Source organism: Enhydra lutris, unplaced genomic scaffold, assembly GCF_002288905.1.
Source record: "Enhydra lutris kenyoni isolate GAN:26980312 unplaced genomic scaffold, ASM228890v2 scaffoldscaffold68, whole genome shotgun sequence".
Classification (NCBI taxonomy): domain Eukaryota; kingdom Metazoa; phylum Chordata; class Mammalia; order Carnivora; family Mustelidae; genus Enhydra; species Enhydra lutris.
The window spans coordinates 4,903,093-4,917,624 of NW_019154152.1; the positions used below are offsets into that span (position 1 = coordinate 4,903,093).

A 14,532-nucleotide genomic window follows, 5' to 3' on the forward strand; every position below is an offset into this window, starting at 1 on the left:
TTTTTTCCCAAGAGTTTATTCTTATCGAAATGAATGCTTCTGTCTCCTACAACAGTACTAAATAGCACATGAATCAACAAAGAGTTATTTGGCAATGCTACACCGCTCTAATACTTAAGGCCAACATCATTAGGGCACCCAAATAGCCTAGCTGCTCCTCCCTCCCTTTCTAGGGCAGAAGCGCCCCACTGGCCAGACAACTTCTTCTTCTTCTTTTTTTTTTTTAACGATTATATTTATTTATTTGATAGAGAGATAGACAGCACAAGCAGGCAGAACAGTAGGCAGAGGGAGAGGGAGAAGCAGACTCCCCGCCGAGCAGGAAACCCGATACGGGGCTCAATCCCAGGACTCTGGGATCATGACCGGAGCTGAAGGCAGCTGCCCAACTGACTGAGCCACCCAGGCACCCCTGGCCAGACTTCTTTTAGTCTCTCCAATTTACTTTGCTCCCTTCACCCTGAGGGCTTTCTGTACATGCCCTTCCCTCTATTGGAATGTCCTCTTAACTTTGCTCGTTATTTCCCCTTCTTGCCAAATCCCTGCCTCTCCACCAAATTTACCTCCATCCACCCTCTCCCATCTCTCCTAGTAGCTGTCACTTTAACCTATTTAAGAAGTGTGCCTAGCTAACCTGTAATGAACTTTACAAAACCAGGAAGCTCACATGGCCTGTGCAAGTGATTGACTGCAACTCTTTGCCTTCGCAATCTATTATACCTAGCGGTCACTTACTAAGCAGCAAAAGAAGTCACTCAAACTCAGCTTGAAGCAAGGCGAGACTGCTCTAGACATCGGGGAGGCAGTGGGTCCTTCCTCTGCTTCCCGGCGTGGCAGACCCCTCTGCTCCTACCACTCAGGCCGCTGTCACTTGAAATAAGCTTAATCTCCAGGCTGGCAGGTTCCAGGACTTCTTTAGTGACACTTACAGCTTTCCTTGCTGAACAGAAGCCACAGTCAAGTGCTAAAACCCTCCCTCGTACATGCAAGTGGAGCCAGGTCTGACAAAAGAAAAACTGCCATTTGAGCTAAGCTGTGTGTCCTAAACCCACTCTATTGTGATCCTTCTGTTTAACAAGAGGGGAACCAAACAGGGAACAAAACAAAACAAAACAAAACCACCTCCCAGACTAGGCTAACTTCCCTTAGATATCCCAGAGCACCAAGTCCATTTCTTTGACAGTACTTACTACAGTTGTAAATTCTATGTCTGTGTGATTATTTGAATAAAACTCTGTGATCTGAGAAAATGCTATGAATCACAAATTATGATAGCTGTTAATTCCCCAACATAGAGCTTTACCGGAAAGGACACTCACCTGGGGGAGGCTCAAAGAAGGCTTCCTGCTCCTCCTCGATGGGCTCAGTGTCATTGTGGGCTGTCCGTTTGTGCATGGCCAGCGTGGAGATCTGCTTGTAGGTCTTCCCACAGTGGTTACAGTTGTATGGTTTGGAATGAGTGTGAACAACATGATGTTTGTATAAACTGGAATATTCTGTAAACCTTTTGTCACACCCAGGGACTGTACAAACATATGGCTTTTCACCTAAGTAAAGAACACACACAAAAAAAATCAACTTTGCATATGAAGGCATAATCATTCCATCTCTCCCACGGGGGGTGGGGAGGCAACTAATAGCAAAAATAGATAGTTCTCAGATCTCTTCCTATACCGCCATAAGATAAAACATAAGACTCCCTTAACTATGGTTTTTGTCTTGGCTCAAAAGGTAGTCTGAATTCTGAGTCTTATCTCATGCCTGAATACCATTTTTCCCTTAATTTCAAGGGATGAGAAAAGGACGGAGATGTTGCCAAGTTTAATGCTAAGCTTTGATAAAACTCATTGATTGTTAACTACAACTAGACAAGCTAGATATTAATACTATACTAAAAAATAATAAATGCAGTTATTTTTAAAACAAATACATCTTTCCCTAAGGGTTTTATAAGGACAATAAAAAATGACTGCCTAAAAAGTCTACTAGACATGGTCTAGACACTTAGAAATCTAAAAGGACATACCCATATAATTTCTAAAATGTGCACATGCACGTGTGTATACACGCACATGTCTTATGTCATTCTCATTTGTACCATTCCTTGGGTAATCACATTTTCTTGCATGTTTTTAAAACACAGTAGAACCACCGACAAACAGTAAAATCTCAATGTAATCTGTAACATAAGTTTGAGCATAAAGTAATTGGAAACTGCTTCCTTCCTCTGCCCAGTCTATGTTCCCAAAGCCGGGTAGGTTAATGTTCTTATCTTGGTAAATGTCTGTGGGACAGACGTGGTAGGGGCAAGGCCAGGAAGGGAAATGGCAGGCAATTCCAAACAGAAAAACTGCTCCATTGATATTCAGGCTGGAGCAGAAACCGCCCCTAGGTGGCACCAAACCACAGGCAAGACAGAAGTGGATTTAAATTGGGCTTTGGCGCTCCCTACTGGCTATCTGCGCAGCCTCAACTGGGTGCTCTAACCAAACCTGAAAGAACGGGTTGCATTTTACATAGCTGAATATTTGCACTCCACTTATAGCAAAATGTGGGCATTTACTGTTATTATCTACCCGATGATCATTAGCCAATCTTTTCTTCCACTCCAGACCTCCTCTGGGTCAGACCAAAAATTATAGCTACGTACTGCATCTCTCTACTTCACTGCTTCTCAATCACATAAAAGACCAGGTGGGTAGTAATTTCTTTATGTATTTTTACACACACACACACACACACACACACACACACACACCTGGAGCTTTCTAAATATATACCGATGCCTGGTCTTCATTCCATAAAATTATGTCAGATTTGTGCAGACAGAATATGGGGAATAAGTCTATTTTTAGAAAAGTGAATCCAATGTACAGTCACATTCAAGAGCACGACTTTATTTAAATGTTCCAAAGCTCTAAACTTAATGTAGGCATCCCTCTTACTGGAATCTAATGTGCCCATTAAACATGTGGAACAGTAAACTCTTAGGTAATGCATCTATATTCCACTTGCTTTAAATGGGAAAAATAATGTTTTCCCAGCCCATCTAAAAATTCCAGCCAATGCGCGCTTGGATGGCTCAGTTGTTAAGCATCTGCCTTCGGCTCAGGTCATGATCCCAGGGTCCCTGCTCATCAGGGAGTCTGCTTCTCCCTCTCCCTAGGCCCGTCTCCCCTGTCTTGTGCATTCTCTGAGAAATAAATAAAATCTTTTAAAAATTAAAAAAAAAAAAAAAAACAGCCAATTTCCCCAAATATCATACAAAGGCTCTTAAGCACCTGTGTTATAATCCACCAAGAACATCTACCTAATATGAAGCACTTCAAACACCAATTATCTAATTATTTAACATTCAGTGAACTCAGTAGTGGGTATATGATGATTTGTAATACACAATGATACAGTACAGAATCAGACAGGAATTCTGTTTTCCTTCTACAATACAAACATACTATAATCTAAAAATCAAGTATCTTAAAGATATAAAAGAAATACACATTATAGTAGGAAAATACAATTTTTCCTTCTAATCTATGGTTTTCTTTTCCATTTTCTTAGAGAACAGTGTAATAATGGAGGGAACACGATGGCAATAACGCATACTACACAATGTAAGCACAAGACATGACTGTACAGAAATATGACTTCAGTGTGTCCTATGTTTTCTCAATAGACTCACTTAAAAATTTTTTCTTTCACAGAAAAATGCATCACAAGTAGATTCATTATAGTGGGCTTTCAATTTGGATCATAAATTTTGGGTAAAAATTTTGAAAATCCTTACAGCAAACATACAGATGGTTAGAGTTCAAGTGGGGAGAGAGACCCAGAGACTATAGATTCCAAACTGACAATGTTATTTTCCCTTTCTAACCTGCTCTCCCCCATTTTATGATTCACACAACCCAGATTGATAGGTTCTTCTTTACACCTCGTGACTAACCAAGTCCTGTGCTGATACCTCTTCAATGTCTTTTCATCTGTATCCTTCCCCCATCTCATACTCACTTTGAATATTCTAACAGCTCTCAGTTTACTTGCCATTGGTCTCATTTCCCTTTAACATCTCTCTATAGGGGTGTCTGGGTGGCTCAGTGGGTTAAGCCTCTGCCTTTGACTCAGGTCATGATCCTAGGGTCCTGGGATCGAGCCCCACATTAGGCTTTCTGCTCAGTGGTGAGCCTGCTCCCCTCTCTCTCTGCCTCTCTGCCTACCTGTGATCTCTGTCAAATAAACAGATAAAAATTTTTTTTAAAAATCTCTCAATAATATGGACTGAGTGATTTTTTTTCCTAAGAAAAAGCAAATGTTTGGGTGTCTGGTGGCTCAATCTGTTAAGCATCTGCTTTTGGCTCAGGTCATGATCCCATGGTCCTGGGATTGAGTCCCGCATCAGGCTTCCTGCTCAGGAGGGAGCCTGCTTCTTTTCCTCCTCCCTGTGTGCTCTCTCTCTCAAATATAAATAAAATCTTAAAAAAAAAAAAAAGGCAAACCTTCTTTAAATCCTCTTAAGGTTTCCTCTCTACCCATGGTGATATTCAAATTTGTTAATGTACTCTCTTCAAAGGGAAGGGATTGTTGTGGATCCCTGAAAAGATTTCGAGATACTCAGGGATCCGGGGAATGCAGCCAGAGAAACACTGAAACTTCTGTAAAAATGTCTTTTAATTTTAAATTAATGCAAAGTTACTATCTATTTATTTATTTGTCAGAGAGAGTGAGCACAGGCAGACAGAGAGGCAGGCAGAGGCAGAGGGAGAAGCAGGCTCCCCGCTGAGCAAGGAACCCGATGTGGACTCAATCCCAGGACGCTGGGATCATGACCTGAACCGAAGGCAGCTGCTCAACCAACTGAGCCACCCAGGCATCCCCAAAGTTACTCTTAATACCAGAAATCAAGACAATGTATTAAACAACTTCTTGAAAAACTAATGTACATTCTGCCTTAGCCTCCCTTTTGCCTTTCCCTTTCCAACCACTAAAAACACATTTGCAAAGTGCAGCATCAAAATTAAAAACCTTTGTACTGCAAATGGTACCATCAAGAAAGTGAAAAGAAAGGAAAAAAAAAAAAAAAAAGAAAGTGAAAAGAAAACCCACAAAATGGGAGAAAATATATGTAAATCATGTATCTGATAAGGGACTTGTATCCAGAATATAATAAAGTATTTTTACAACTCAACAATTAAAAGAACCAAATTTGAAAAATGGGCAAAGGATCTCAATAGACAGTTCCCCAAAGACCTGCATATGGTTAATAAGCACAGGAAAAGATGCTCAACATCTTTCGGATACAGGAAAATGCAAATCAAAAGCACAATGAGACAGATACCATTTCACACCTGCTAGGATGGCTACAAGCAAAAAGATAATAATTGTTAGCTGCATTGTGGAGCCCTGGAACCCTCACATGTCACTAGAGAGACTGTGAAAAAGCAGTTTGGAAGTTCCTCAAAATGTTAAATACAGAGTTGCCATGTGAACCAGCAATTCCAGTCCTAAGTATACATCCAAGAGAAATGAAAATAGAATTCAACGCACAAACTTGTACATGAATGCCCAGAGCAGCATTATTCATAAGAGCCAAAGTGAAAGCCACTGGTCAATGAAGAAATAAAATGTGACACATTCATGTAATGGAACACTATTCAGTAATTAACAGGAAAGAACTACGGATACATGCTGTGACATGGCTGGGCCTCGAAACCCTGTGCTAAGTGAAAGAAGCCAGATGCAAAAACCCCTAGGTTGGGACGCCTGGGTGGCTCAGTTGGTTGAGCGGCTGCCTTCGGCTCGGGTCATGATCCCGGCGTCCTGGGATCGAGTCCTGCATCGGGCTCCTTGCTTGTCGGGGAGCCTGCTTCTCCCTCTGCCTCTGCCTGCCATTCTGTCTGCCTGTGCTTGATCCCTCTCTCTCTTTCTCTGACAAATAAATAAATAAAATCTTTAAAAAAAAAAAAAAACAAAACAAAAAACCCCTAGGTTATAGGATTCCATGTGGCTAAAATGTCCAGAATGGGCAAATCCATAAGGACAGAACGAAGACTGCTTACAGTTAGTGGGTGGCGGTGGGAGGAGACTGCTAAGTATGGAGTTTCTTTTAGGTGGAGTGAAAACGCTCTAAAATTGGGTCGTGCTGATGGTACAACCCTGTGACCATGCTAAATAAAAGTGAATTATATACTTTAGTTAATGAATTTATTCATTTTTACTGAAGTAGAGTTGGCACACAATGAATCATATTTTTAAGTGATTATATATTATGTGAATTATATAAAGCTGTTTTTTAAAGAAGAATATAGCCACAGACTGCCCCTCCCCCTCTGCCCCATAAACACCACAAAGGCCAGTTTAAGAAACACCCTCACCATGATAGCACATACACAAGGCCCCTGCCTGCCTCTCCAACCTCACTTCATGCTTGTCTTCTATGTGTGCCCTAGGCCTGCCATATTCTCCAAATAAATCATGCTTTTTGTACTTTTGTGCCTTTAACTGTGACATTTCCCCTGTCAGGAATCACGGTCCCCCTGTCTTCTACCTAGCAAATTTTAGGACTCAGTCTAAAAGTCAATTTTCCCCTGGAAAGCCTTCCCTGAATGCTTCTCCCTTCCCACAGAGATGGCTGCTCCCTCTCTCTACTCCCAAAACATCTTATTCAAGGAATGGGAGACACTCTGCACTCCGTAGCAATTGGAGGTCTATCATCTCTCCCCAGTTCAATTGCCCTTGACCATGTCGTATTTGTCTCTGTATCTCTGATGCTCGGCAGGGGAACACACAACAGATGTTCAGTGTCTGTTGAATAAATCAATGTATAAAAGCTAAAGTGAAGGTTTTTCTGAAGTTGCTTAATCCCCCTCCACCATACCAAGTGTTAGGAGGAGGGAAAGAATGACTGGAAAATGGTTTATGGAAGAAAGACAGAGACAAAAAAAATTGGAGACAGTTACCTGTGTGTATTCTCACGTGATTTTTATAATTGGTTGCACTGGCAAATGCCCTCCCACATCCTGGTTCTGTGCAGTAATACGGTCTTTCTCCTGTATGTGTCCTAATGTGCACTTTTCTGATATTTGATGTTGTAAAAGACCGACCGCAGCCTTCAAAAGGACATTTAAAAGGCCTTTCACCTGAAAACACAAAAAAGAATAAATTACATGGTACAAAAATACATAGAAAATTGAAATGTCTTTTTTTTTTTTTTTAAGCTTTTATTTATTTGAGAGAGAGAGAATGAGAGAGAGGGCATAAGCAGGGGTAGGGGTAGAGGGAGAGGGAGAAACAGACTCCACACTGAGCCGAGAGCTTGATGTGGGTCTTGATGCCAGGACTCTGGGATCACGACCTGAGCTGAAGGCAGACGCTTAACCGACTGAGCCACCCAGGCACTCCAAAAATTGAAATGTCTTATCCTTCAATTCTCCCTAGGATTATACTCAAGACCCTACCTTCTGGTACGGGGCTTCCCTTTCAGGGTTTTTTCCTTTTTTTCCCTATAAATAGTATCTTCAACTCCAAATTTAAATTTTTTTTTTTTTTTAAGATTTTATTTATTTATTTGACAGAGAGAAAGATCACAAGTAGGCAGAGAGGCAGGCAGAGAGAGAGGAGGAAGCAGGCTCCCTGCTGAGCACAGAGACTAATGTGGGGCTCAATCCCAGGACCCTGAGATCATGACCTGAGCTGAAGGCAGAGGCTTAACCCACTGAGCCACTCTGGTGCCCCCAAATTTAAATTTCTATAGGAAATCTGAATATGTTCAAAACTTGTCACTGACTGCATGACTTTCCAAGATGGAGTCATCCAGATGGGCATATTAAAAAAATGAGCTAAGAAAAGTAGAGAAAAAAATATCATAAAGAAATACAAAAGAAAAATAGAGTCAAGAATAAGAATTATAGGGAAACTAGGGGGGCTCAGTTGGTTAAGCGTCTGCCTTTGGCTCAGGTCATGATCCGAAGGTCCTGGGATCGAGCCCCACATCGGGCTCCTTGCTCAGCGGGGATCCTGCTTATCCCTCTCCCTATGCCTGTTGCTCTCCCTGCTTGCATGAGCGCTCTTGCTCTTTCTCTCTCTTGCTCTTTCTCTGACAAATAAATAAATAAAATCATTTAAAAAATTTTTTAAAAAAGAGTGAGAATATTTGGACAATAAAAAATAAAAATAAATTTAAAAATCAATAAACTAGAAAAAAAAATCTGAACCCTAGAATCCCCCAAAAGCTTATATCCTAACTCAATTTATAATATTTTGAAAAAAATTTGTTTCTCTAAAAATCTAGTGTCTAGCATATAATACATATCAATATACTTGCTGAATATATTATTATGCTCATAATCTAAGTTTATGAAAAAGTCTATTCTGCCAATTACATTCCTTTTCTTCATACTTGCTTTATACAACCTCAGAACTTAAAGGGCCTTTAAACTGTTAGGCAGGAAGCAGTCTTTGGTTTTGATTCCCATGTGCCCTATGTAGAATAAGCTCAAATTAAGCAAACAACTTTTGTGGTTAAAAAAAATAATCTCTATGTGTGTAGATAAACAAATATTTACCTATATATAAAAGTTGGTTATTTTTCTTTTGGCCAAGTGAAATTATGATTTACCTGCTGGTAAAAATCATTCCAAAATATTTCTACATCGAGTATGAAATCATTTAAAAAGGAGCAGGAACCTCTGATCCTTTCTTTAGAGAAAGTTTTTTTTTCCCCCCCAATATGTTAACCTAAGGAAAATAGTCTATCTTGGGTAAGTCCCTTCTCTCTGGCTCTAGATGACCTTAACATTTTCCCAGCTCTGACATGCTGTGATAAGGAATCTAGCATTCCAGCAATTCCCATGGTGTTATATACACTACTCCTCTGACCCTGTAGCACCTTGCTTTGTTTTTGCTGAAATCATTTGTGTTTGTAATAGACATCCCTGAAGCCCACTTACTCAATCCAGCATCTTACCAATGAAAATACTCACGATTTAAAAACTGATGCATGACTATATGATTTGCTAAGTGAGTTCTATCAAAGGAATCACAATTCCAATGTTTTGACCAAATATTAATGGAACTAGATTATGTTTTTATGTAACTTTTATATAACAGGTTGGCATTATACAGCAAATCCAAATAGAATTTGCAGGAATTTGGAAACACTTGCATCTGATAACAATGAATAAAGATAAATACATGAATAAAATAGAAGCAGAGATCTATAGCTTTGTTCCTGAACACTGTAAAGCAAAGCGTATCTGGGATCATATATGTATTATAAGCTAAATTTTAATGACTAGCAAGTCCTCAATGGAAATTTGCTGAACTATTTTAGAATACTTAGAAGTATCTGGGGACAAAGTTATCAGACTATGTTTAAAACATCTGTGGTAAAATTTGAAACTAAATTATTAAGCTATAAATAAGCTTAATCAATAGTTTGTAACAGCATCTCTTATCAACAGTTTCTGAGATTCCTCCAGCTCTCATCCAAAGCAAATAATTACCTTTACAATTCTACAAATAATTAAGAACAAGAAAGAGAGGGGGAGGGGAGATAAAAACAAAGTACCCTTTAGGAAAAGGAGAGGAGGAAATTAAAGGGGGTGAGAGATGATCACAAGGAAGTAATAAGCCTTTCTTTCTGTAGGGCTGTAGGAGTTCATTTTCTTTAGCAGCAACTTAACACAGGAGAAGCAATGCTGAATTGAGAAGGAACTGGGTGCCTTAGGTTCTAGTCTGAGCTGGGCTACTAAGTAGATGTGCAATCCTGGGTAAATAAGCCTATTGCTCAGATAATACCTACAAACTGTATCTATGACTATAGTCGATTGACTATAATACCTACAAATTGTATCTATGACTATTATTCATCCTTTTTGGGACATGGACCCCTTTGAGAATCTAACAAAATTATGGGCCTTCATCCTGGAAAGATGTAAACAGCAAGGAGTTTAAGAGAAACCCTTGAAGCTAACTCTGAAATTTCCAGAGACTCCTTCCCCAAGTCCCCTCCCTACAGATTAAGAATTCCTGGCCTCGGGGCACCTGGGCGCCTGCCTTTGGCTGGGGTCATGATCCTGGAGTCCTGCAATGGGCCCCTGGCATCCAGCTTCCTGCTCGGCAGGGGGTCTGCTTATCCCTCTTCCGCTCCCCCTGCTTATGTTCCCTCTCTCGCTCTTTGTCAAATAAATAAATAATATCTTAAAAAAAAAATTTTTTTTTAAGAATTCCTGGCCTCAGGGTGCCTGGGTGGCTCAGTCAGTTAAGCTTCTGACTTCAGTTTGGGTCCTGATCTTGGGGTCCTGGGATTAAGCCCCACAGCGGGCTCTGCACTCATAGGGGAGTCTGCTTAGTTTGCTTATCCCTCACTCTCTCCCTCTGCCCCTCCCCGCAGCTCATGGGCACACATGTTCTCTCTCTCTCTCACATACATGAATAAAATTAAAAAAAAAATAATAATAATAATTCCTGGCCTTAAATCAATCAGTCAAATCCTGGCCTACATATGGTATTTGTTCTATCAGTACCTGTATGAGTTCTGATATGTTTCTGTAGATCTCCTGAAGTTTTGAAAGACTTAGTACAATTATCTTCTGAACACCGATATGGCTTTTCTCCTGTATGAGTTCTGACATGACTTTTTAATCCATAACCTTTAAGAAAAATATAAAAGAAATTTCATTATTTGAGATCCCTCTAAGCATGCCAACTGAGATTAAACAATTGAAAAATATGATATAATACTGGCAAACACAACAGAGCAGCTATCAACAATGGACAAGAATATGACAGCTAAAGGTCATCATGCTGGAAATTCCATAGTTTCAACTCTGTCTAGAAGAGGTTGTATGTGTTTCTTGTTTTTAAGTGCCCCAATCTTATTAGATGTTCACAACTCCTACCCCAAAAGCTTGAGGTGGAATTGAGACATTAAATGAGGAACAGGGTGGAAGTCAGGAGGCCTGATCCCAGTGCTGGCCCTGCTGGATGTCTCCCCAGGCAGGCCCCAACCCCTAATAAGTCCCAGTTGCCCATGGTTCCCTCAGGTCTGTCCTAATGTTAAATTCTGTGTCTGCTTCTAATGCTTGGCCTTTATTTTTCTGCAAAAAGAAAGCAGAGTGTGGGGTGAAACACCACAGTAGGCAGAGGTAGGCCTGAGGAGAAAAATGGAAGCAGAAAGAGAGAGAGAGAGAATAGAGCAAGCAGGACAGGAGGAAGTTAAGGGAGAGACCGAAACCCTGGTTACTGAGCATCTACTAATTCAGACAAAGGCAAGCGGTCAATTCCTGCTCCTGGCCAGTCCCTGCCCCTGGCCAGTCCCTGCTTGCCCCCTAACTCGAACTATGAAATGAAGAAAATTAATGTTTTTACCTGTTGCAAATGCCTTCCCACAGCCTAGATGCTCACACTGATAAGGCCGGTCTCCCGTGTGTGATCGCTCATGGACCTGTCATTAAAATGCAGGCATGAGTCTATTTTCTTCAGGCATCCCTCAGGTAGACGGTCTCAAGAGAGACCTATTTATTTTTTCCCCCCATTGAATTACAGTTGACCTTTGAACCACACAGGGGTTAGGGGTGCTGACCCCTGCCTCTATGCAGTCAAAAATCTGTGTATAACTTCCTGACCCCCCAAAAATGTAAACTACTAATAGCCTACTGATGAACAGAACCCTTACCAAGAGCATAAAGCATAATGAAAGTTTATCACGTTATCATGTTATTTCCCATACTATATTCTTCTAATACAGGAAGCCAGAGAAAAGAAAATGTTATTAAAATACATTTACAGTACTATACCGTATTTGAAAAAATTCACATGTAAGAGGACCGCGCAGTTCAAACCTGTGTTGTTCGAGGCTGAACTGCAGTTTGTTGTTTGTATGTGTTTTTTTTTTCTTTTTAAAACAGAAAAGACAGCTTTTCTCAAAAACTATGGCCCACCAATTCTCAATACAGACCTAAATGCTGTATGTTAAGAAGTACTCATTTTAATTACAGAACGGAGTACTGGAGGTGGTCAGAGGTGTCTGTATGGAACACAGACATGGTGAGAGCTAGGAGCAGACCGTAGGGAAAGGCTACACAACGTAAGGTTAAGAGCGTGGAGGTTGCTGCGAGAGGGGCCTTGCCCCGAGGCAAGGCTTCACCGTGGACTAGTGGGATGGCCATGGCAGGTGCCTTCTCTAAGCCTCAACTCCTCTCTGTAAAGCCAAGACATAACCGTATCTACTGTAGAGGGCTGCTGTGGCAAATGAAGAATCACGACAGTGGCCAACATTTACTGAATCTCTACCACGCCATTTTTTTCGCTATTTTATGTACATAAAATCTACTTATTTATTTCTCATAACCGCTCTGTGAGGGAGGTGATTTACCATAAGGAAAATGAGGCCCTAAGACACCAAGTAACATGTCAAGGTTACACACCAATGAGTAATGGGGACTGCTATCCTAAACAGGCTAAGTGACCGCCTCCTTACACACTGTAAGTTATTCAGTGAGTGTTAGCTACTGAGTCGTGGTATGTTGTGTGTAGCTGCCATCAAAACATGTGGCCCATATATTTGAAAGACAGGGCACATTAACAGCAACTTCTGCTAGATTTCAGCATATCACTGTTAACAGAATTACACCACCAGCTCTCCTAAACTTAACATAAATTTCACATCTGACAAAAATATATTCAAATACACAGAGTATCTACCATGTGCCACGTAGAACGACAGACATTAGGGAGACAGAAAGGAACAGCTCAAGCTCTCGGACAGCTGACAGTTTCTAAAATCTGCATAGGGTTTTGCATGGCCTGTTCAAGCATGAGCGTGTGTCTTTATCCTGGTAAGTGAGGGAAAATAACGGCTTTTTAATGCTATCAATATATCGTGCTGGCATTTAATGTCCTCAGTATTGTCATACCTAGATAGAGCATTTCCTTTAAACATACCTTAAGGTGATGAGCTGTTGTATATAATTTCCCACATCCATCATATTCACAGCGAAATGCCTTCTCTCCACTCTGCTGGGATTTAGCAGTTACTCTTGTCGCATGTCCTTGTAAGACAATCTAGATAAAACCAAAAAGTACGGTTTATTCATACAGAAATAAGGTAGATGAAATTACTGTTTGCAGAATAAAAAAGATAAAAAACTGTAATGTGGGTTTCCAGATTCAGATTATCATTTTACAAAGATTCTGTCATGTTGAACCAGTTAGGTTATTTCTGTTCCAGAGCTGAAGTCAGCAGCTGGGAAGAAGTCAAAAGATGAGCTCCACGAGGGGGCAGAGCTAGAGCTCACAGATCTATTCCCATTCTAGAGAATTCTATCCAGGAAGCATCACCATTGTATGCAAGTATTCCATGACAGGCTCAAGGAATATATATATATATAGGACATCTATTCTAAAAACAACGTAAAGCGCATTTTCAACTTCAAAAGCCTTTCAAAGCACTGAAAAAAGAGGGGTTTATGTTGCTGTTACCGTCACCTGCGGGAGACAGTACAGGGCATCTGATCCTAGGTCTGTACTTATATTTAGGAGATTTTTCTGGGACTCAACATCACAAGACTTCAAATAATTTTCCTGATTTCAGAAGTTTTTAAAGATGACCACCTATTTTAGAAATTAAGATACCATAAAAATGGAAGAACAACTTTCTACTCTGTGGGCCCTGGGCTGACAGAGCTGTAGGTTAGGGTGCCTTGTTTCACAGTGAAATTTAAAGGCTGAAAATGAGGAGTGAGGCAAGCAGTCCAGACAGAAGAAGAGTATGACCAAAAATAAGGAAGTGTGCCTGGAAGAACTGGAAACTTAGTATGAGAGGATTATGTCTATATGGCAGTGAGTAACATGAAAAAGAAAGGGAAGCTGAAGATCACATTTGGGAAGAGCTTTAGAAGCTATTCTTCTTTCTTTCTTTCTTTCTTTTTAAGATTTTATTTATTCATTTTGTCAGAGAGGGAGAGAACAAGCAGGGAGAGCGGCAGGCAGAGGGAGAAGCAGGCTCCCCACTGATCAAGAAGGCCGATGTGTGACTTGATCACAGGACTGTGGGATCATGGCTTGAGCCAAAGGCAGACACCCAACAGACTGAGCTACCCAGGTGTCCCTAGAAGCCATTCTGAAGAGTAAACCTAGATAATGAATGCAAAGGCAGGTATTAACATTTGTTTTTAAGTTTATTTATTTATTTAACCAAGCCCTACACCCAATGTGGGGCTTGAACTCACAACTCCAAGATCTAGAGTCGCATGCTCTTCTGGGGACCCAACATTTTTAAAGTAAGGGACTGACCGAGATCAGTTCTGTGTTTTATAAAGAGAACTCTGGTAATGGCGTGCAACAGTGAAAGACAAAAGATGCAAGGAAACTAAAGTCTGTGTAATCATGAATATGCAGGGAAGAAGTGGTGAAAACCAGCCTAGGACAATGACCACGGAATAGAAAGCAATAGATGATTCTGCAGATATTTTAAGGATGAAGGTGGACAGAGTCCAAATTTCAAAAGCTAAATGAAGAGGCAGGGCTGTATTG

At 40.6% G+C, this 14,532-nt stretch overlaps 1 protein-coding gene across 5 annotated transcripts in view; it reads right to left on the reverse strand.

Annotated features, from left to right (window-relative positions):
• LOC111159585 (zinc finger protein 143) overlaps nucleotides 1-14,532 on the reverse strand; it is a 57,596-nt gene that overhangs the window by 15,393 nt on the left and 27,671 nt on the right. For 4 of the 5 annotated variants that reach the window (XR_002641421.1, XM_022522118.1, XM_022522117.1 and 1 more), the window contains exons 8-12: nucleotides 12,943-13,062; nucleotides 11,368-11,443; nucleotides 10,524-10,649; nucleotides 6,957-7,136; nucleotides 1,320-1,547 (exon numbers count right to left, since the gene is read on the reverse strand). Coding sequence is in view for 4 of the 5 variants with exons in the window: in XM_022522118.1 (XP_022377826.1) it covers nucleotides 1,320-1,547; nucleotides 6,957-7,136; nucleotides 10,524-10,649; nucleotides 11,368-11,443; nucleotides 12,943-13,062 (730 nt within the window). In the remaining variant the exon portion in view is untranslated. The remainder of the gene's footprint in view (nucleotides 1-1,319; nucleotides 1,548-6,956; nucleotides 7,137-10,523; nucleotides 10,650-11,367; nucleotides 11,444-12,942; nucleotides 13,063-14,532) is intronic. The other variant, XM_022522121.1, reaches the window with a different exon arrangement.